A 23,955-nucleotide genomic window follows, 5' to 3' on the forward strand; every position below is an offset into this window, starting at 1 on the left:
TTCCTATAAATATCCATAATCACCAACATTTGTAGCTGCTGCACTCTTCTTTTTCAATGTCCTTAACCATTTCTGCCATCATACCTGTAAGGAGTTGAGGGGATGGTGGATATGGTTGGCAATTGCATTACTCTAGTTACAAACACTGTCTGTGTAGGTACATTTATAAATGCTTTTATCTCCCCATGCGTGCCTTCTTTTCCTCCATGGTATGCTCCTTGTATTCTTGGTCTGTAAACTTAATTGAGGAAGCAGTCTTGTCTCTGTGTTTTTATAGGGAACAGTATGTTCTAACCCTGACTGAGGCTAATGTAATGTAAACACTGTATAGGAATCCTTTGTTATTATGTAAGATGTTCGGACTGGTGTAAGTAGGAGCCTCAGCATTTGCTGTGAACTCTGTGTCTGATGGCAGTGTTGTAGCTAGAATATGGAAAACTTGGACTCTTAGGAGGCCTTAAGGTCTGTCACAAATGCTCCATGGCTATAATGCTGAAGGACATGAAGATAAGGACTTAGCATGAAAGTGTATCTTGAATAGCTTTAATAAGGCAATGTGGATATGTGTTTGGAGCACACTTATCCTAGCGTTTTGTTATAAATGTACAAAAAATAGCTACAAATGTGTAAAGGAAAAAAACCTACATGATTTTAATTGGAAGGCAGTGTAACAGTCCTCAAAAGGGAGACTTGTCTGGGGATCTCCCTGACAGTTGGCACTCTCTGCAGTCACTGGAAAAATACATTTTGTATTTTGAATGAACTTTTTCTACAATGCTATGTCAATAAAACACAAATGTATCTTCCTACTTACTGGACATGGTTGTAGTTTTTTGAGGAAGTGCATACAGTACAGCCATCTCTTGAGATGAGAGAAAAGCAGTGCTTCAACAGCATCATCAGTGCCAAGTGTCCTCTACAGCATTTTGCTTACAAAGAGAGAGAAGGCAGTATTATAATCAGTCTGCCTTGAGGAATGCTGAATGAAAATGATGATTAATGATTTTTATTTAAACAGTAAAGCTAACTGTTAAGTAACAGGGATTAGTAGAAGGATTTAGTGTTAAACATGAACTGCAATAAAATATTGATTTCAACCCTTTTTCTGCTCAACCATACTACTGGAAGTTTTCATTAAGGGTTAATATGTACTTTGTCAAAATGAGTATTACAGAGCAGAACTTAGGTCAGCGATGCAGATGACCTTGTCTTTCAGAGAGCTGGTCTATCTCTATTGGTATAGCAAGACTTAAATGGTTCTTGTCTCAGCATAGGAAACCTGTGATGAAACCTGCTGTGAGATCTTCAAACCTGCCAAACAACTGAACTCACCGAGAGGTTCAGATGAATTGAAGTGAATAATAATCAGTAGCAATCTTGTCAGGTAACTGTGGGTATATAGCTCTGTGTTTAAAAACAGAAAACACAACTATTCACCATGTCTGTTTTCCTAGTTACTACATAACCATTTATGTATTTTCAAATTCAGTAGAAGGTTGCTGGGTTTTGAGCCAGTCACAGCAATGCCACAGCGTAACAAAGCTATTTGAGAAAATGAACTCAGCCTGATAGAAGTTGCCATCTGGGGAAAAAAAAAAAAAAAATTGCTTTATTTTTAATCCATATTTATGATTTTTCTCCAGACTTTACTAAAGGGTTGATCTTCGTCTCTGGTGTTCATATTCAGATTTTGGCAGAAGTGTGTCTCTAATTTTATACTGCTGTCGCTACGTAATCTGTACTGTCTTTGAGGAAAGAAAACATCCTTTAAAAATTCTCTTATTAATGTTCCCACACAATATAAAGGAGACTAGTAGTCTAAAACATGTTTTCTCTGAGCATGTTCTCTCTGAGTGGATCTCAAGAGGTTAACATGCAGCTTAATGTATAGATAGTCTATTTGGTGCACAAAAATAGTCTAAGGACAAAGCAAAAAAAAAAAAGGAATCCTTGACATGATTTAAGAACATGTCCTCACAGTTGAGTAAGGAAAGATGAGTAAAGGCCTGCTGGAGAGCTTAAACTGGGATTCTGGCTAATAACACCACATGTGAGTAATACAGGCAGATCACAGGTTTGCTTTTGGCATGTATTAGCAGCTAATGATGCGCAGGGTTTTATCTGTCCTCGTACAGCCTAAGTGCAGTTACATTTTATAGTCTCGTACTTGTGTCAGTTTTAGCCTCGTGAAAAACCCTTTAACTGGCAAAGAGGGCCAAATCTTGGCTGTAAACTTTCAAACCTTTAAGGCAAAATTTGTGAAATTAGCAGCAATCTGCAATTTTTGATTGTGGTGGGTGTTCCAAGGACAAGATGGAGGAGGAAGGTCCTCTTCAAAGCACACCAACGAAAGCGAGAGCTTTGCTTGTCAAGCAATATTGAAAAACCAGTTTAAGCCAAAAGCTCTTGCTTGAGGAAACCTTAAGAACAAAGAAATATAACTCTAAGCAGTTAGAGAAAACATGCCAATATTGCCCTGGCTTTCAAACAAAGTAGTCAATAAAGGAAACCTTCCTGACAGAGGCAAAAATAGGCTCTGCCCCAGTTGCTTGTACATGGAGACTGTGCAAGTAGGACGAAATGGTCAAGGCTAATACCTAATAGTTAGGCACTTGTGGTATTTTGTAACCTTGTAATCACTAACAATCCCACACCTGTGAGTCCTGTGCCATTTCAGGCTCTTTTGCAAAACACTGATGTCCCCATCTCAGAAGAGAAGTTAAAAGAAAGAAAAAAAAAGGTGGAGAGAAACAAATCATCCTCCAGTTGACTGGTTTTTGTGTGTGCTGTGCCAGAAGTGCACAGAATGTAGTTGGAGTATGGTCGTATTTCATGTATTTATTTATTTTCAAAATCTGATTAACAGTACCTCATACAATTATATTTGCTTGGACACTCAGTATGCATATACTGTTGTCAGGAGTGTAATGTCTGCTGTCTAGGCATCTACATCTGATCTGGTTACCCAGACTTCTTTATTATTGGTGGAGAGACGCTGGCACTTAGGGTGATTCATTTTGTTTGGGATTAGATTAACCAACTAATGAGATGAGCTCTGTCCTGAACTTCTGATTTCCCCATCTATGGTAAAAGGAGCCTATGGTAACTCAGAGGTAAACACTAACAGGTAGAATTCTTTTAAGCTGTCTAAAAATTAGCTGTCAAAAATTGTCATCATGCCTTTTCAGTCAGTGGAACAAGTTACTGTAGAAAGGCAGTTTCTTCTCTGTTTAAAAATAATGCTGATATCCTCAATGATCTCCATAGGACACTAGGGATTTATACACTACAAATGCTGGGTTTGGTAGCTTTTGAAACCATTCCAGCTAGATTTTTAAGAGAACCTGTGGACATAGCTAAGTGTAATGTCAGATAATTTATTTTACACTTTCTTACATACTACTACTGGATCTGGCCTTTTCTTTATCTTGTCACCTTATGTGCTTTCTTAAGCAGATTAACAAAGGAACAAAATAATTGTAATAATTATCCTTGGGGGATAAAGCAAGTCTGAATCTTTTATAACTTTCAGTCACTTTTCCTGTTGATATTTCTAAGTGAAAATAAATCAGGGCAATGTTAAGTCTTGCTGTCTTTTTATTCTTGTTGGAGGAGTGGTTTGGTGACTCATGTTGATTGGGAGTTTTTCCAATTTTAACATAGCAATTGAGGGTGTTGCATATTTTAAAAAAATTTAAAAAAAAAAAGCAGACTCTTCTCCCCAGTCTTCTAGTAAAGTAAAATAATAGCACAAATAGAAGTCTGAAAAAGATCCTATTTTTAAATGCACATTTTACGTTTTGTGTCTGTGATGTCATTCTACTTGCCTTATTCACAAGTTTTTTTATGAGCAAATGCTGAATTTCTAATATAATAAAGCAGATGCTACAGGTTCTCTGAATATACTTTGGACTCTCTTAAAAAAGGTATAAATTGTACTCAACATATCGTATTTTCCAGTATATAGGAATCTCCAAAACATGCTTTTAAATTAATGTGATGGGTATAACTTGCAGACCTGCCACTTCCTCAGCTTCTCTTGTCATTGCTTAGCTGCTTGTTGGAGTAGAAGGAGCAGTGCGGGGCGGGGGGAGGAGTAACCTGCTTAGTGTCATGTCCCTTTTTTGAGGGGGAAAGGGAGCATGTGTTATTTTCCAGTACATATTCTGGTGTATTGTGTAGATGGTGCATAGAAGAGCACACAATCTTCCTCAAAATATTCAAAATGCTCTTGCCTTCCTTCTCCTAAACAGCCACAGATTGGCTAGCTGAAGTTGAACGCATTTGCTACATTCAGTGTTTTCCCTTACAAGATTGTCCTTGTCTTTTTTTAGTTTGCTTTTCTTCCTACACTCTCCTGAGCTTTCTCATCCTTCTTTGTCTACTGTCTTCAGCTATCTATTTTCGCCTTGGCAACATACCTTTTCTCCCTCTCAATGTTCTTCCCTTCTCCTAGAATTTTTGCTTTATTCTTTTTCTCCGTGATTTTTCTCTGCTCTCAGTGATTTCTGCTGATTTTATTTTGCTCCCTGTGTCTCCCAACAGTCTCTACTCTTTCTCATCTGTTTTCCTTCATTTAGTTCTTAATTAACATTTGAAGGTAAATTGGTGATTCTTACAACTTAACAAAATGACATTGCTTAGAATCGACTTCCAAGGTTGGTTCTTCTGTTGCTTATTACTTAATTTTTTCTTACTTTTATATATACATAAAAAGGAATCTCATTATGGGTGTTAAATACCAGGAGCAAATAAAGTATAAATCTATTTATATTCTAGGTTTCCTATAAGTAGCGTGAAGTAGTAGTGCCATTTAAAAAATACATATAATCTTTGAAGTGTGCTTCCTTCACTGTCAGGGAGCCAGGATGATCATTGGTAGGCTTTGTCTGGGCTAGACTTAGCAGTCCTGTTGAAACTTGAATGATCTGATTTTCAAGTGTGTATCTTCTATGACTGTAAACTTAGATACTTTAGGGAATGGTGAACAGGGTAATGAAACTGGAAGTGAATTCAGATAATTTAACTTCCAGTGCTCTTTCATGAGGTTTTTTATTTAACACAGTATTCAGTTTTTTTCTGTGTTTATAAAAAAGGGAAATGTTCTATGGATGGACCCTTTTTCTGAGCCCTCAGCGAAACCTGAAGTGGTAGGTAGGGTATTACCTGCCAATCTGTTTTTTTCTTCCCATTTTCTTTTTCCTTTTGCTGTCTTTATCTGCATTGGTCTATTTTTTAAACAAAGTTTCTTTTAGTTCCAGTAGGGCCTCATTTTTATGAAAGACATAACTGACACTTGGCAATCTGTTCAACATTGTATATTGTTTAAGTGTTGCTCTAACAGCTGCCAAAATTAGGACTATGTTGTTGAAAACCTAAATTTGTAGATGCTTCTTGCCAACAGTGAAGTCAGGGTGTTTTGCTCTGCTCTTGTATGCAGGAAAAGATTGAAATGTATAGGAGCTCTAACTTTATGATTCGAAGAAGAAATTGGCTGGGTATGGACATGTGTAAATGACATCATTTGCTGACTCATTAGATGCTAGCCACCAGGGCTGAGACCTGGAGAGGAACTGTTAGGGTTGCAGGGGAGGAGAAGGCTGAGTGACGTACTTCTACACTTTTAGCTCAACAAAATCTGCTTCATACAATGTAGGAGAAGATGGGAGATAATGAAGGACCATGCCTAGCTACTGAATGACGTCACCACACATTTGCAGAGTGGATGGTGATGACTTGCCACTGACATCACTGTGTCTTCACTGCAGAAGAAACTATTTGTAGCCAGCTTTTAGACAAGGCAATACCAGGTTTCTTATGTGATTGCTGAGTAAGTGATGGGGAAGTCAGATGGAGAAGGGGAGAGAGTGTGAAAAGAAAAAAGGAAGAGCTAAAAAAAAAAAAAAAATCTTTAAAGTCTTAATGTTCAAGAGGTGGGTTTGCAGACCAGCAAACCACACTCTGAATTTTTCATGAGCAGTAGCTGATTATGATATAATTTAGGTAAGACATTAATAAAAAAGAAAGCAATGGAGATGTGAATAGCTTTACCGATTGCAAGATCAGATCTCATGTCTGGACAGACCTCTGCTTTATATAAGTACCTCCATTATTGTGGTTACTTTTAACTCTCTTCTTTCTTATGGAAATATTTTGTCTCTTAGCAGCCGGAATTTTTTCCGATAAGATTTTTAGAAGTTCTTATATCTATTCCTTTTCTCAAATCTTGTAGTAAAAGTTTGTAGATATTTCTCCTGATTCCTTTTTAATCATTTATTGTTGTTGCATATGTATAATGTTGCTTTAAAAAAAAAAATCTACATCCCATTTCTTTGAAGAACAGAGCAAAAGCAAAGGAAGGGATATTTTGATATGTATTTGCACGTGTGTGTTGTATATTTTATCTATAAAATTAAAAATATTCCTGATAGAAGTCGTCAGGATTAGAAGGCTTTCATAGCACTCCCTTAACTAGAAGCACCTCATATTTTTCTTTCCATTTTTGTGAGTATAGTATGTTCCTTTCCTACATATTCAATGATATATATCCAACACGTCTGTATTACCCTGTAATTACATTCAGACTATACAAAGACAGGCATCTGAAGAATTAAAGGTATTTCTGTTCTTCAGAAAAAAGAATGTGCAAACAGAATGCCCTTTACTTGAAGATTTCATCTGAGTGACAAGTTATCAGCATTCGGGTGTTTAACATTTGTATGAGTTTAAATAAATAATTTCCTGTGTTACTACTATGTCCATTCTTAGCTAGGGAGAAGCCCAATAGAGAAATCCCCAGTGTCTTTTCATGTTGCTATGTAAATCCAAGGCATTGGCAATTAAAGAGTGAAAATGGTATATGAGAAACACTCTTGAAATATAATTAGAATGTTCCTCCTTTCGTGGGCACTGCATGCATGTTTAAAATTTGTCATCAGTACAATTTTATCTCCAGTAATAATTTTCAAATTTAATTTTTCTGTATTACAGCTTTCCAAAAAATACTGGTTTTAAAAGATTAAACTTGATCAAGATGTAATTTAAGAATAGGTGGATCTATTTAGTTAACTAAAATAATATTTTAAAATAATAAAAAGATGCTGGATTAATGGAGAATTGTACTTGTTCTTAGGTATGATTTTTACAGCTTTATTGTTGTTACTAGTTGTCCATTACAATAATTTCCTTATGTGCAATGTATCGAGTGTTTTTGGCTTCATTGGCAGTGGTTATGGTAGCAGGAAGGCAAATCCACACAAGAGAAGCAAGCATGATTACAGTTAGCGCATGTGCATTTTGGATGACTGGAAAGTGGTGATGGTTTTGTGTTAAGTTTCTTCTGCCAGCTGTGTGCTTCACCTCAGAGAGAGCAAAGGCATTGTGCGCAGGTGCTACAGTCCAAAGCCTTTTCCTTGCAGTAATTGATGTTGGTCTGACAGGCTTTAACAGAGAGAGCTGAGAATTCAAGGATTATAAGATCCTCATGATCTGCTGGATAGGAAATATTGAAAACCTAGCAAGAATATTTGGGAAAGCCAGTTATGTAGATACTGTGGTGGTGATGATCACAAAATAAAAACTTTGACAGAATATACTGAAAAACATTGTGTGAATATCCTGTCAAAATACCTCAGTTGAAAAATATTTCTACTACAAGGATTTCTAACTGTACAATATGTAATAAGAAGTAAAACCACGAAGCTTTTTAGAACAGTGAATGATAATAAGAAGTAAGGCTAAAGAGAAATTCTAACGTGGAGTTTAAGGTTATAACATGTATTCAATAATTGTGACCCAGTTTAATCCTTTTGGGTAAATCATGTAGTTTCATCTCCTTGGAAAAGCAGGAGTCAGAATGTGTGCAGGATTTTATGAGTCATTGCTTTAGACTTTAGAAGGTAACATACGCTTGACTCAGTTTGGGTGAATAGAAACCTGTTTTTTCTTCAGACTGGAATTTAATTTGTCATTCTGTAACATTAGAACAATTTTTTTCCTGAATTTTGGAAAAAAAGCACATAGCAAATGAGTGGAAAAATAATAGTATTTGAATAGCACTTAAGGCATTTAGGCAAATTGTAGACCTGAAAGAAAATGCTATTATTGAAAGAATCCTAACACAGTAACAATTGTACACTAGATTGTAAAAGGAATAAATTAGAAATATTTCAGACTAGAAGTCAGAAATTATCCATTCTGTCTAGTGAGTTAAGACAGTAAAGATGCTAGAAGTGATGTAGTTTGAGGGTGTGAAAAAATTAACACTGCCATTATGATCTGGAGACTGAATTTTTTTCAGCTTTGGCAGAATAGCTGACCATACACACTCAGCAAACCATTTGCCTTGCTCTAGACAAGGTTTGCTAATCATTTATTGTGTTTTAAGTAACAGAGTAATAACTTCTTACGTCGTTCTGTCTCTAGCTACTTATGTACAACTGTTCCCGTATGAAGATGGTTTTTGCCTAGTAATAGGAAGGAATTGGCAGCTGATATTAAAGAACAGGAGGATACACTTTAACATACTTAGTGAATATTTTGGGTTTCTTTTTCCCAGAATGGATGAACTTGTAAGAATAAGCTTTTTGTTTTCCAGCAGCTCTTAAGAAATGTTCTCAACACTGTCCCTGTCCCCTCCAAACAAAACCATTCTCATGAAGGTTAAATACATATAAATAATAGTTAATACAGTATAAATAATATAACATTATTTTGTTTATATTATATTTAATTTAATTTAATTTACATTATATTGTTTATTACATATAAATACTGCAGTTAAAGACAAGTAATCAGAAAATAACCAGCAGTCATATTTGGGGTTAATGTTTTCTTTGGTGTGCTTTACTGGTATTTAGTCTGACAAATAGTAATGCAAAAAGAAGTTTAAATTTTGTATTTTTTTTCTTTGAAGATGGCTTTTTGTACAACCACAGATTTTCAAACACACATTGGGCAGAGTTGGTTATTGGGCTGACATGGGAGGAGGGAGGGAAAAGCAACTTGGTGCTGGGCGTGCATCTGGTACAGCAAATGCTGCCAGACCCAGGAGAACTACCGGAATGAAGAACTCTTAATGTCATTTTTGTGTTTCAGTAAGTACTTTATTAATGAATACTACAGCCCGGCAAAAGATAAAATGCCAGATTATGTCAACAAGCCTTAGTTAAAGTTACAGAGGTGACTTAAAAGACATTCAAATGCATAGTTACGTTTAACTGTAATTCTGTTTCCCTGGGTTTATAATGGGCCATTTTTAGAGTAATCATAGTGTATCTTAATGCTTGTCTTCTTAAACACCTAATGCTTCCTCAAGTTTATCTACAAACTTCCTTCAAAAATTTCCATATATAAACATAAAGAAGAAACTCAAGAATTTGACTGTATTAAAAATTCTTCAGAGGTATTAAGTATATGACTCAGGCTGTATATTTATGTATTTGGAAACTAAATATTTAAACAAGTAAAAGGCAAATTAGTCTGTGTATTTTGAATGCTTTTTTCTCTTTTGTAGAAGCAGAAACAAACTTGACCTTATGGTGGATATTCTCAAGCTTCTTGTTTCCTCTCTGAGGTCTCTGGCAGTGCATGTTTCCATCTTACCTGTGTTTCATTCCTTTCTGTGTCCTCCTTATTGTGAATATTCTGTGAAATTAAGTTTTAAAATGATAATACTAGTGTTGCTATTTTTCTTTAATAAAATACCATTGTTCAGTAAGTTCTTAATGAATGGTCTTCTCTTTTCCTCTGCAAAAACAGGGCAGCAGCTACCACTAAAGGTGTATACTGTCTTTCAGTTTGGCTTTGGCCTTCATTTGTGTTAATGAGAACAGTGCTAAACAACTAGCAGTGTCATCTGAATGAAAGATGTCAATCTTTAAGAATTAGGCTAGGCTTATCTCTTGAGTACCAGCGGGGGGTGGTAGCCATTTTGAAGGAAGACAGGTTTTCCTCAGAATATTTTGAAGAACTATTCTATTTCAACCTCAGCTCAGGTATGGAAAACTCAGTTTGGAAGGATAATGGTGATATTACTATGGATATATTCTTTAAAAGTACCTGAGCAAATGATTCCAGTAGAGTTTTAAGTATATCAGAAATGTGAAAAATCAGTGTTTCTGTATCTCTGAGATCACTAGAAGATCAGATGCAACCTATAGTTTCTTAAAAAATATTGTTACAGTATTATTAAGTCCACTTAATATACCTGTAAATACTGAGTAAATCCATCTTCCTCTTTATGCAAGTGAAAATGAAATACTTGTCATCAGATTTTTTTTCTCTTGATTTCTATATTTTATTTTTTTTTTTTTTCCTGGGCAGATATCAACTCCTATTATGTATGCCTGCTGAGCTGAGCACGAGTGGGACCCAGCTTTAGTTGGTGCTTGTGTCTGGACTTGTGCAGTGTATACAAATAAAGGATCTGTGCTTCCCTTTGTATCTTTTATCCAGTCCCTAAATGTTTAAAATGCTGTCCATTTTGATACTACTGACTTTTTTTATATGCCCCTTTAGGAAAAGAGGGGGTTAGCTTTACCAATTTGAGGTAAAGTGTTTTTTAAAATGGTAACTTTAATATTTCAAGTATGGCATAACCTTAAAAGGTCTATTGTAATTTCCTCATACCCTGAGCAGAAATATTTAGGATACTGAAGAGGAATGATACTAAAAATATTAATGTAATCTCCCCAACAGGAGATTGCAAACAGCTGTTTTTCTGTCACTCTTCAGTGAGGCAGTCACTGGCTTCTCTATCAGCATTGCTGTGAGTGCTATGTGTGAGACACCTGAAGAAGTTCATAAAGCTTCTAATTTTTTTCTCACTTCAAAGCTTAGTGACATCTGGAAAAATGATTTCTTTTAGGGTAATTATACCATTTGTGCTTCCGTGCTACCCTATTTAACATTTACATGTTGATCAAATTTAGGCTTGCCCTGTGTTTGTGCCATTTTGAAATCCCTGGTGCCAGAGCATGTGATTCCAGCAGTTTACTCTGTAGAACTATTTCTTGTTTTAAAAGTACATTATCTAAAAGAGATCAAGGAGTGAACCCCTCAACTTGTGTGTAAATCTGCCTGGTTTTGTCCTGACCTGGTGCCTCATCAGGAGAACTTTAATTTATTGCCTTCTTTTTTACTGTTTTGATGTCACTTGTACAACAACTATCCACAGCTCAAACCATAGTTTTGTCCACATGAAATCATGTTAGTAATACTGAAGTCCCCAATGCATTTCATGGTTTCAAGGCTGAAAATTTACTTGGAATGGGTTGTTTGGTTAAATTACTTTGCGTGGTATTTTCAGGTCTGTATAGGTTTTGGGAAGTAGAATTATTTATTTTAACAGTAATACTGGAAGTACAGTGAACTTAGAGCAAGATGAGAGTTTTAATAGGCAAAATGTAAGATACAAGCACCTGTAACAGTAATGTGATGTAAAGAAGGAAAAGACAATGGGGAATAGACTAGGATGGATATTGATGGGGAAGGGTGTTCAAAGATACTGTAGAAGAAAGGCTAAAAGCATCTTGAGCTTCTGTCCTAACATATACGCTGCACAGAAAATGGAAGAAAAGCACTGAACCTTTTTTTTAAAAGGGATGTGTGGAATTTTGTATGGCAGGGATTTATGCGGCAACAAATTGAAGGTAGTATGTTGAGCTGCCACTTTGTCTCTTCCCTTGCTCCCAAAAGGGGAAAAAAAAAAAGCGCACTATATTAGTTGAGTTCTACAACAGTGGTTCTCTGCCCTGGATAAACTTAATAGGTGCAGTCAGTAAGATATTTTAATCTTGACTGATGAATGTGTTGTAGACCATCAAGATAATCTGTTTGCATAGACAATTAAGTTTTTAGTGAAACAGTGACTTCTGTCAGTTGACTTTGAAATAGTGGTGACTCTGATATCTACCCATATGTCATGGGGAACGGTTTATGCAGTGTTGTATACCTTGTCTGCACTTTTCCATCTGTACATAAGCATCAGCTAGGGTTGTTTTTTTCTTTTGTTGTGGAGAACTCTTGGGTTTTTTTTTCTTGCTGGTAAAAAAAAAAAATAAAACTCCAGGCTAGACCTGTTCCCCTTTCTTTTTTCCTGATTATATATTCCTCAGAGGTTCCCAATTCCCGTATCAGTTTTTTTTTCTTCTTCTTTCACATTATTGAAATGAAATAGCTTCTCTTTGTCTTGTCTGGAGAGTTTCTTCCCTTATCCTTTCTGAGGTTGTTTGTTCTAGTTTTGCTGTGAAAACTTCAGGCTTCTTGGAGCCATTGGCATGATGGTCTCCTACAAATCTCCTTTGAGTTTAGAAACTGCCAGCATCTTTTTGTAGGGTTCTGCTCTCCATTTTTCCAAGCCTCTGGTCTCCTGTTTTTTGGCGGAGCAAATTATCTCTCTAAAAGGAGATCCCTTCCCATTTTAACTTTATCTGATGCCTTTTTCTCTGATCTAATCCACAGCCTACACCTGAACATCTCAGAGGAAGCAAACAACTGGGCTAAAAAAAATAAAGAGTCTGAGCACAGATTCCTCTAAATGGTTAGTCTCTGCTTTGCTTTGGTTTAAAAAAAAATAAAAATCATGATGATTATGAAGCCATTTTGGGCAGCGCAGAGCCTTTCCGAACTTGCTTTTTGTTTTCGTTCAATCATAGCTTGAATAGTAGGGCTTTAGAGACTTAGTGTATCTGCTTTGCTCAGGTCTTGGATGAGAGCCAATTGTCTGCCGCTTGATCTGTACACAACATAAAATTACTCAAAAGTGGACTGATAAAGTGCATGGAATGACTGAGAAGTTGGTGACAATGATACCACTGCCCATATACCTGAATTTATTGTTACATTGTGGCTTGGGAAATTCATTAGCTGCTGCTTTGGGATCTGCAGGCACTAATTTTCATTCCTTTTCATCTTTTTTCAGTCAGAGTGTTATGATCTATTCCTCTGGATATGGTTCTACTTACAGTGCCATCTTTTCGTTACCTCTGAAATCAGGACAGTCCAAAAATCTTCAGTGAGATCATAAGTGCTTACTCGCTGAGCAGAGATTCACTGTACATCTGTGCACTGATCAATACAGTTATCTAATTAACTCATAACAGCTGTTAAAGATATTGTCCTTTGAATCTGTAAATGAGTGTTGGTCCCGAATAGCCTAGTATTTACCTCTGTGCCACAGCACTTGAGGTTAACCAAAAGCTGAAGTGTTACTTCTCTGTGTCAAGTTGGAGGGGCTTGAACCAAGAGGCCTTCAGGAAGAGCTGCTCTGTTGTAAACTTTTCTTTTTCTTTTTTTTTTTTTTTACTTGGAGTTTAACAAATATTACTGTAATTTGAATTCTTCTGGGCTGCGAAGGCTGGTTGAGTGGGTGGTAGGGTAACCACAATTTGGAGGGTTTTTTCTTTTTTTATTTGAACTTGGGATGCAGTTTATATGTTCTAAAAAATTCTGTAAATGAGCCCAGATTTCTGGATGTGTAATTTATAAATAATCAAAATAAACAAGTGATATCATTGCTGTTTCTGCAGCCATTTTTCTCTTATGCCCTAAAAGGCACTTAGTGTAAAATTCATCTGTTTTTATTTTGGTGATATTATTTCCATGATCAGTTTTGTATCAGGAGGGATAATGGTGGTATCAGCCTGACCTTGGGGGTGCAGTATGAATGTGTAAAGGTACAGATTTGCCTTTAAAAATGAATGAAATGGGTCCGATTGCAAAATTCTCAGATAGAGACAAAAGATAGGTAAATCCCAAATAAGAAAATGTTTCAAATTGACAGGAGAGAAGCAGAGAGGGGAAAGGAAGTAAACAACTCCCCCCAAGCCTTGTCATAGAAGTTTTATCAACTTGTGGAATGGAATGCTCGTTAATGATGCTAGAATATTTTTTTTTTTTCTGTGAAGTATCATTTTATTTAAATTCTTACTGCGATAAAGTCTTTGTTGGCAAAAGTAAAACTAAATTATGTGCTGGAATACCATCAGAGAGAAATGTGTTTGTGCATCTCTTGGAGCATCCAGGGGCTTTAAGTCTGCAGTGAAGTAACTTACATGTTGGATTTGATTTTTAACATCTTGTAGTGTGTTGCTAGCCATAAAGTGTAAGTGTGATAATCTCTAGGCATCCGTTGAAAAGCCTATCTGGAGGCTTGCTTATGGAATGGATTGGTTGATCACTTTATTCCAAGCTCTGTGAATTTTGTTTTGCCATAAAATCCTGCCTTGTTAATATCTGTTTATATAATCCATTTTAAATTTTAACAGGGTTAAGCATGTTCAGAAAGAATTTAAAAAATTGTTGCATTATGATATTGAGGAACATATTTAGGCAGTCAGTGTCAAAGATCTGTGGTAGGGGAAATGAATTTTAGTTTGTACTTCCAAATTGTCAATTTTATCTCTGCCCAAAAATGAGGATAAGCAACTAAGAGAGCTGTCTTCTAACATTCCTTCATACAGAAGGGAGCGGGGGAGAAGTAGAGTTCTAAAGGGATAAGCTTTCTCAACAAAGCTGTCCAAACCTCAGTCTCCTCCATCCCACAAAAATTTCTGTGATGTAGCGTTTAGTACTGACAACACAAATGTGTTATCACAATGTGTAACAAAGTAACCTGTTCTTGTTGAACCATATGGGGTCAGAGTATGAAAAGAGAATCCACAAGGAATTGCAGGTGTGCTGGTCCTTAAGAAGTACACCTACTTTCTTTTAACCTGTGTAATATGAAGTAGTCTGTATTCAGAGAAAGTAATTTTTTTCTGAATTTTCTTAAAGGCAGTCTCAGAGAAATATTTTTGCAGTGTTCTGAATACCTCAACCAGTCCTGCAGTAGATGTTTCTGATCACTCTGTGCCACTGTTCTTTGGTCTGTCTGATCTTTTGCACTGCTTTCATACAGTTTAAACATAAATGTGTTAGAAAATACTGTGTTATGATAACCCTATTATTACAGAGTTAGCCTTCCTCCACTTATTTAAAACAATCTTTAAAATTAGTAACAATATACCCAGTGCATTGCATAATTTGTATGATCAACACCAATGTCCTGTGTTGCACTAAAAATCTTAAAATTTTAAATAAGTGTATAGTTGAAAAAGAAGAGGTATTAAAGCTGTTCGTGGGGCCTTTGTGCAGTACAGCATAGTGCTTAATGTCATCTCAGAATTTTTTTTTTTACTGTAACATGAGTGGGTCTTTCAGTGATTGGGTGGATATTTAGTGTTTTCAGTTCTTAGCCACTGTGCAGTTCTAAGCCGTACTTAATAGCCATTTTTCTAAGTCTTAATAGCCATTTTTGAGCCTGCACTGAGTACAAAATTAGATAATTTGGTATTTGGGGGTGCTCACTGATGTTTTATCATAGGTTGTTAGGTTGGTTTTTAACTGAAAAAACAACCCAGTACCCCAGGGAGTTGATGTTGTCATCCTCTCTTGATAGCTGGAGAACTGAGGCACAGAGGGAAAGATGCACATGGCCTAAACAAGAACTTCTATGGACTTTCAGTAATGAAGTCCAAGAGACTAGATCAGCAAGCTGGAGGTTTCCCAGCCACCAGCCTGGACTTTCCTGTGGTAGTTGAACTTCTGCCTGTGTTGGGACATGAGTCTGGGTGGGCAGAGAAGTCTGTGACCAGAGGAGCAGTTGCTGCCTGGGATGGGCAATGGTAAAGGAAGTTTTGCATGGTCCTTTCAGTCACGCAGTGGAGCCAGTTGTGGACATATAGACATTTCAAAGGCATGTCTTGAAAGCTCTGGGAAGCATCTACTTTGGAGGCGAGAACTGAGATTCTTCTTGGAGGTTTCTCCAGTCATTATGTTTTGGGAAGAGCAAGTGGCATATGCTTACCCAGGTGACAGTCGCTGCTAACTTGTAACTCATCCACCAGAACACGAGGGTGATAAACTCATTCAAGTAGTAATAACAGTTTTTAAACTTTGATTAAAAAAATACCCAACACTAAAACCCCCTAGTTTCTCTTCATTCTTCTGTTTTCTGACATTTTTGAGGCTTTGTGTCTGAAATATGTGTAAAGAAAGAAGAATGTCAGGTTGAAGCTCTGTGGTCATAGAATGGTTAATCCCTAATAGTTGAAGTTTACTCTGGTTGTAAACAAGTGGACATAATCTTAATGTTGCACAGGTTTTACCAGTATTTCCATAGGTGGCACTACGGTCTCCTGCAAGGATAGCATCTTAAAATGATGCTCACGTCCTTGGCATTATTCTTTGGGTTTTTTGCATGACAAACCTCTTGACTCCCAAGCTCCTGGTGACTTCATTTTTCAGTAGTCTCTCTGTTCTGCTTTGACAGGACCTCGTGAGACAAGTGACAGACGGCACAAGGGTGCATCTCCCCCGTAGTAACAGTTGGTCGGGGTGTCTGTGCTGGGGTGCGCTGCCAGGCGGTTTCTGTGACGACAGTGATGAGGTATCAGCCCAGTTTAGCCTGGTGGGTGTTTCCGCTTAGTCGTTACAAGTGCTAGATTGGTAATTAATAGATACTAAAAAAAATGGTGGAAAATGAAATATTACTTTTCAAAGTACATTTGGAGGAAACTAGAGGCAGGGCACTAAAAAAATAAAATCCAGGTATGCGTAGTGTTTCCGCTGTCTGATTTCTAGCCCATGTATGAAAGTAGTGATTTAATACTTCATTCTTTGTGACAAAAATGATTCAAAGAGCCATATTTTTCAGGGCTTTTGATCGGAACGTTTTCGAGGGTGTCCGATGGAGCTTAGAGAACTAACCGGGAAGATAATCCGTGCCATAAATCCTTTGTTTCGGTTTTTTCCCCCTCAAAACCTCGCCTCCGCGCCCCCGCGGGCAGCGGCGTGGGTCAGGCTGGCCCGGCGGCCGTGTGGGCTGGGGCTGAGGAGAGGCGCCCCCCCCCCGCCCGCGGAATGGTTCAGCCCGCCGCCGTGCCCAGTCATGTGCGCGGGCCGGCCCGGCCCGCCGCCTCCCGCCTCGTCCCCTCAGAGCGCGGCTGGGCCGGCCCTCGCACAGGCACCGTGGCTCCTGCGGCCTCCTTCCGAACAAAAGGGCTTAGGGAAATAAAATCCTTTGGTTAATAAGACTTTGGAAAGCGAGGGCAGGCGGTCTCGGTTGTGAATATTTTCTGATTTTTCCAGAAATCAAGCAGAAGATTGAGCTGCTGATGTCAGTTAACTCTGAGAAGTCGTCCTCTTCAGAAAGGTACAGCTGCATCTCTTGCATGAACGATTCATGGTGTAGCATTGCCAAGCAGCGGCGCAGGGCTTTTTTTCTTTTCCTTGTCAAGTTCGCTAGCATTGTGTACGTATTGCATGCTGGTTATTGTACCGTTTCCATCGAACCTCTCTTTTTGGTTAAGCTTTGTGCATTTTTTCAGAGATTTCTTTATTTATTTATATATTTTTTAATGAAGCCTACTGGGCTGCAGCATGCAAATCGTACTACAGCAAGCTGCTGGTTTGTGTGTGCTGGTGTTGCAGACCTTGCTCCTTTTCACTGTCATGCAAACAGCATCTCGATTTCTAAATTCGTTTTTAAAGACCTCGCGTTTTTGTTGTGTTGCAGGAAACCGTTCCACGGTTGCAAAGGGTTCCTTTCAATTTAGGTGCATAGGAAATATAACTTGGTGAAGCGTTTCATGTCCTGTTATGTGGAAAGGGAGTGTCCTTTGCAAAGTAGCTCAGGAATCGCAAATCCTCCAATTAGTCACATTCTGTAAGATAGATGTGATCCTTGTTCAAGTCTGTGCTAGGAAATGGAGCAGTCGCTGCATGCAGTAATGGTTCATGCCTGCAGGTAAGGACAAAATGACTCAGAAGTGTTTTTAAAGCAATTATTTTATCTGTCAATCAGGTTATTACAATTTCAAGTAGCTGTCTTCGTTTTAAAGAAATATTTCGAGGTACTAAATGTACGTTAAGTTTTCTGATGTGAAATAACCTCCTGGTGATCATTTTGTTGATTTTAAATGATCCAGCCCTGCTTACTTCTGTTTTGCTTGCAACTGAATTTTAGGAGATATTTTTATTTTCAAAATTGCTTAAATCCAGAGCAACATAATATAATTTTTTTCACAAATTAGTTACAGTAATCATTTTAGCTGTATGCAGAAGACCATCTGAACGTTCTGTTTTGCCATTGTAATATTGGATGTTGGCAAAAAAATACAATTATTAATTTTAAGCACTCAAACTGCATGCTGAAATTATTATTTAAAGTACATTTTATTGAATGGCTCAGCATAGAAAGACATAATGCATTGAAAGCTATCTTAAGGAGACAGGCTAAAAGACATCTTTCAAAATGAACGAGTGCTGTGTGGCATGCATGGTTTTAAAAAACAAAATGAGCAGTTTAGTTTGATTTATAAGTATATTTGTGTAAGATACGTAGAAGCAAACTGCGTTGCCTTTCACCATCTGTAGTATAACAAAATATCAGCAATGAGAGATATAGAAAATGGTGGGGGGGAATGGGTTGTTAAGTCACCTTTCCAAAATGGAGAAATATAAGAAGAGCTTTGAGAGATATTTTATTTATTTATTTCTTAAAAATTAAGAATAATGAAAGAAAATGTTAATGTTTATTTGTTTATCTCTATCCCACCCTGATGCATAAAATTTTTAAATACAAGGCTAATAAAATGGTGGTGATAACAGAGGATGATGGGGTGAATATAGTATGGGAAACAGGTGTTAACTTGATTTTTAGAAAGGCTTTTGTTGGCATTGCTGTGGGGGAATTCCATATATAATATAGATGTTTATTTTATCAATATGAATGTTATGCAGCACCCTAAAACTGAGCAGTCTGTTTTTGAGCGAAACATGCTCATAGTTGAACTAATAGATGAATAGGTCTCTGTGAAGGATTATAACACATAATTAGAAAAAGATGCGTTTGTCTGGGATCCATTTAAATGCCATTCATTAAAAAGTAAGCTTTTATAAGCATGATGCATTATCTTGCAATAAAGATTAAAATGTGAATGTTGTATATGCACATAGATTTCTTTTGAGGATTTAAATATGTGGTACTGTTCACCTGGAGCTTGATTTGACACATCAGTTGCACAATTTATGTGGTCAGTTATAAATGAAAACAACTTTATATATTATCTGAGATTTTTTTAAAATAACCACATTCTTTTCACCTATCTAAAAATAGACTGATTTTTTTTTTTTTTTTGCAAGCTGTTATGAAACAGTGCTGTCTATCCTATTAGCTGCCAGTTCCTTTCCAGGCCCTTTCAAAATTACTGTATAAGATGTTTTAAGAAAAACAAAATTATAGTATTGAGTATCTGAGCTGCTGAACTGTCCTTAATCTGCTGTATAGCAAAATTGCAGTGTGTGTTCATACCATACAGACATGAGAATATGTATGTTTTTGACAAACACAGGAAGGGAATTCATACTTGCATTTTTTTTTTATTATCAGTTTTTACCCTTCCTCCTAGTGGTTGGACTTTGAGAAGCTTGAGTTCTCTGGGTGGAAATGCCGGGTGGAAGATCTGAAAGAGTCCATGGCTTGTTTTTTGTTTTCCACATTAGCAGAGGCTGCTAGACAGTGCTTGCATAGCAGGAGGGGAGGGGAGAGGAGAGGAGGTGCTCTGTGCATTTACAGAAACTGATGAAATGAGAATAGAGAAGGAATGAGAGAGAAGCCCATTACTTGCCTCTTTCTTTCGTTGGTCTTTGTTTTTACAAGACAGTTTAGTGTTCGTAGGTTTTCCCTGCCCACTTGGCAAGTTCAACATGTAATCCTATCATAGAGGAAAAAAACGATGAGAAGGAAACCAGAATATAATGGATGGTTTGTCTGTTATGGAAGCTCAACATGTTAAAAATCCTGCAGCATTCTCTTAGGATAGTTGGTTGTTATGTTTTTAAGAGGCTTTTAGGAGATAATTAGCAAGAAAGTTAAATGAACCCTTTTGTTGAGGATCCTCTGAGATGTTACAGACATTGCAGCCTTGAAATGTAAATTAATACAAACCTGAGACGTTTTTGTAGTGAGATTCATCCTTCCTTTCCTCTTACCTCCCCCCTAGTAAAACTCTAATTGCAGGTAGGGGGGGATAAGATACCTGTGTTTTGGTGTGTTATGGGATATTTCATTAAGCAGACATAACCGGACAGCATCTCTAAGTCCTAAATTTCTGAGTAGTGTATGCTGCCTGTGTATGTGTTTAGCAGCCTGTGTCAAAGTCCTCATTCCTTGTTGATAAGGTAACCTGGGTAACTACGGATGTGTGTGTGCACATGGACGGTTACAGCGGATCAGGTAACCTGCTGTAGCTTGTTACACTGAATTGATTTGTTTGGATGTCTGAGCTTTAAGTATACTATGGAAATGTTTTCCTACATGCTTACAATGTGACACACACCTGGTTTCTTTATCTAATAAGTAGTAATTCGACTACCATGTACCCCCGTGTTCTTTATGTTTCAGTGAAGGCTGTGCGAGGTTACTTGTCCAAGCCCTGCAACTGTCATTAGAAAGCAAGTAGCAGCAGCCAGATGGAGGAGGATGGTCTTTCAAGAACCCTCCAAGAGAGCGAAAATAATTTCATTTATGTTGTATGAGTTATGCAAGTCTTCTCATGTACAGTATAGTTAACCCTTTCAGCTGAACAGATATTATTTTTTTTCTTGCCTTTTTAAGGGCTTTGTGGAACTCCTTGCAAGTTTCTGTTTTGTTTTTAGATAGGTCAGTTCTTCCACCTGGATCACTTTCTACTCTTTAGACTGCAAACCTAATGTATATAGTATTTTTCTTTTTCATGCTTTAGGACAAAGAACTCAGTATTTTTTTTTCCTAGCTCTGATTTTGGATTCTAAATTTATGTCATCCTAGCAATGCAGTTTGACCACAGGGTATTTACTGGTAAAGGTTATTAGCAAAGGTGATAAGTCTGAAGTATTTGACCTGCTCTTTTCCTGTCTTTCTGCAAAGGCTGCATATACATGTTTCTTGAAAATGAATTTCTGCTTCAGTGTTTTTCCAGAAAAATTAATAGCAGCCACTCATGAGCAGTTTTAAAGTAGATAACTGGTGTGTGTATAATTTGATTTTCATGATTTTGAGGGGTTTTATAAATAGCAGTAAAGGGAAAATACTTTCAAATGACAGTAGGACAGCAAAGTTTGTGTTATTTGATGTGTAGAAGTATCTGGGTGGGGTGGTGCAGGCAAGGTTTAAGGACAACTGTTGGTTTTGGTTTTGTTTTTTAGTCTTGGGCTATGTATACCCCTCTCCCTTTGTAATTTATTTTTGCAGAGCAAATTAATGTATTTCTCAATGCTTTTACATGGTTTCTTCATCAGATCATGCCCAGAATGCAGTCAGGGATAAAGTAAAGGAGGAGGAAATCTGAAATAATGAGGAGGAAGAAAAAAGATGGAGCCTGAGTTCTGTCTGCTTCTTTTCCTAAGAGACCTAATGTTAGTTGATGTAAAAGGCATTGTGAAACAAGTTATGATGCTGAAGGATTCTTTCAGGTTTAGGAACATGTGGGAATGTCTTTGTTCTGTGGTGGGGTTTTTTGGGGGGTGTGTGTGTGTGGGGGGTTTTTTTGGTTTAATTGTGGATGCATTACTTTTCCAAAGGCAGAATGTCACTTGTAATGAAGTACAGAAATACGTCTAAAAGTAGAAGAGCCATCAGCTCACAACATTGAGAATGAGCTGACATTGCTGTGTGTCAGATAAATGTCTTGGAATAATTATTAGATAATAGAACATTATAGTATAATAATTCTATCGTTATTTATGTAACTAACATTAAAACAAAAAAACAATTATCAGAATAATGCAACTTTTTCTTCAGTTCCACTAACTTTAAACATATTTTTAAAATACCGCCTTTTCTTTAGCTGTCTTCCTGCTTTACATTTTTTTTTAAAGTGTAAAAGAAATATTGCCTAATTTTCATTTCAGGGCAGTTCAAATTTATTTTAGTAGTCATGCAACTTCAATTTTTCAGTTTTGTTTAAAATAATACATGATAATGAACAGTGGATATTTTTCCCTTTTTTTCAAAATTACAAGCTAATACTGCTATTTGTTGTATTTTGTCTCAGATGTAGGGAGGAAATCATCCTGCCTTAATGTGGGCCCTAAGCTGTTTGTCCAGAGAGGCACTTCATTCCACTACCAAACTGTTGGGTGACAGTGTGCCTGTATAGCTCTCTTAGACTAGGTACTTAATTTTAGATTGCTAAAATTGTACCAAAAAAATTCCTATGTTTTGTGTATTTTTCATATTAAAGGTTTCACAGGCTCATTGTTTTAGTGTGCAAGGCTTTTATGGGAAGTATGAAAGGGATGTACAGACAAGGAATGCTGCAATGTGCTGTTGTGCTTGTGTAGGGGAAAAAAAGGAGATAGCCTATGTAGAAGCAGCTGTGGAGCAGCTTTTTCACTTGAGGTGATATTTGTAGGGGATGCTGCACTCTTTAGAGCTGATAGTGCCTGTATCGATTCATCGGTAGTCTTTGAAAAGAATTAGAATTTGAAGTGTATTTTGGTTTTCAGTGATAGACTTTGTTTCTGTGTGTCTGGAATTTCTGCTATACGTAAGAAAATCGTGTACTTTGATATCTTAATCACAAGTGGAATGTATCATTAGTATCACTACTATTCAGATGGTCTTCTGTGCACTACTTGATACTTTTTGTTTTCTGTTTTTTTTTTTCTCTGTTATTTTTAAGGGTTTTTCATCCTGCAGTTATTTACGAGATTCTTATTGCAGGAAGGTTTCTAATATACATTCTGAAAACACAAATCTCAGTTTTTGACACTTGTAACTAAGTGTAATTTACTTTTTGTAACTAAAATGAGAGAACTTTGGGAAAGGGAGAGATTGAGGGTGCTACAGTGTTAACATGAGATTTTTCCTGTACGAGAACTGTTCACTGGAAACTAATGCAAGCAATCTAGTGATGATTAGTTAGCCATTAGTTAATGGCTAAAAAAAAGTATGTAAAAAATTTGAAAACTATGACTTGAACAATATACTTTTGAAGGTAAATGTATGTATTCCAATTCCACTTCAGGGTTAAATGTCAGTGAAAAAGTAACAGGTCATTTTAAGTAAAACCTTTTCTATTACAAATTCAGTCTGTTTCATGACTTTTTGCCTAATCACTGTCTTAATCATGACTTCACTAATATGTCCACTTCAGGCCCCTAGCCAGATGGTAAGGGAATGTTACCTGATAAATTGCATAAAGCAGTGTGTACCTACCCCAGATGACTGTATTTCTGTTGTTGCTGTGCTGTGTTACAGGGTAAATTAATTTGTGGTTTTCTGCATCTTCACATTGATTACTTACAAATGAATAATAAAATATTTAAATGTTCATGTAATTCAGTAATTTTACTGGGATGTGATATGTGTATTTTTATTGATCCACAATTGATGTAGTTATCAAGAGATGCTAAGCAACATGTTAAGCAAAAGTATGCCTATTTAAGCATTCCATTTTGTTGCATATTTTGTGTATTATAAGCATATTATCAGGAAATCATGGCATCTCTCAGTTTGTGAGTTGCTGTGAATTCTGCCATACAGTTCAGAGGATATCCATCTGTCTTTCCATCTGATTAAAGAATACCTTTTCTATCCAAAAGATGGTGTGACCAGGAGGTCTTTCACTAGTTCTGTCTGTAGGCATTTTACACTCTTGAGCCACTGTCTGCCCAGGTTCTTCTGTATTTTCTTCCAAGACTCACCCTCAGGCTTGGGTAAACTCTCTGACAAAATCCAGTCACTGTTACCTTAAAAACAAATATGGAAGTCATCTCATCTAGGATGCCTACCAAACTCATTCTGCTGAGTGTGACTAGATGGATATTGAATTGTATTTCCCTTTCTTTTGCTTCACTCTTTCTCTCTCTTTTTATTCTTTAAAGTTCCGATTATGAAACAAATATGTGCAGCTCCAAGCTCTGCCTGTT

At 36.9% G+C, this 23,955-nt stretch overlaps 1 protein-coding gene across 5 annotated transcripts in view; it reads left to right on the forward strand.

The window, feature by feature from the left end:
• The window catches only part of SRPK2 (SRSF protein kinase 2), a 148,429-nt gene that overhangs the window by 28,824 nt on the left and 95,650 nt on the right, over window positions 1-23,955 (forward strand). Inside the window, exon 3 of one of the 5 annotated variants that reach the window (XM_074827834.1) lies at window positions 17,131-17,194. The exons of 3 other annotated variants lie outside the window; for them this stretch is intronic. In XM_074827834.1, the coding sequence (XP_074683935.1) occupies window positions 17,157-17,194 (38 nt within the window). In that variant the 5' untranslated portion in view covers window positions 17,131-17,156. Of the gene's footprint in view, window positions 1-16,945; window positions 17,195-23,955 lie in introns of those variants that run through there. One more of the 5 variants, XM_074827833.1, reaches the window with a different exon arrangement.

Source organism: Strix aluco, chromosome 5 (genome assembly GCF_031877795.1).
Source record: "Strix aluco isolate bStrAlu1 chromosome 5, bStrAlu1.hap1, whole genome shotgun sequence".
In the NCBI taxonomy this organism is placed as follows: Eukaryota; Metazoa; Chordata; class Aves; order Strigiformes; family Strigidae; genus Strix; species Strix aluco.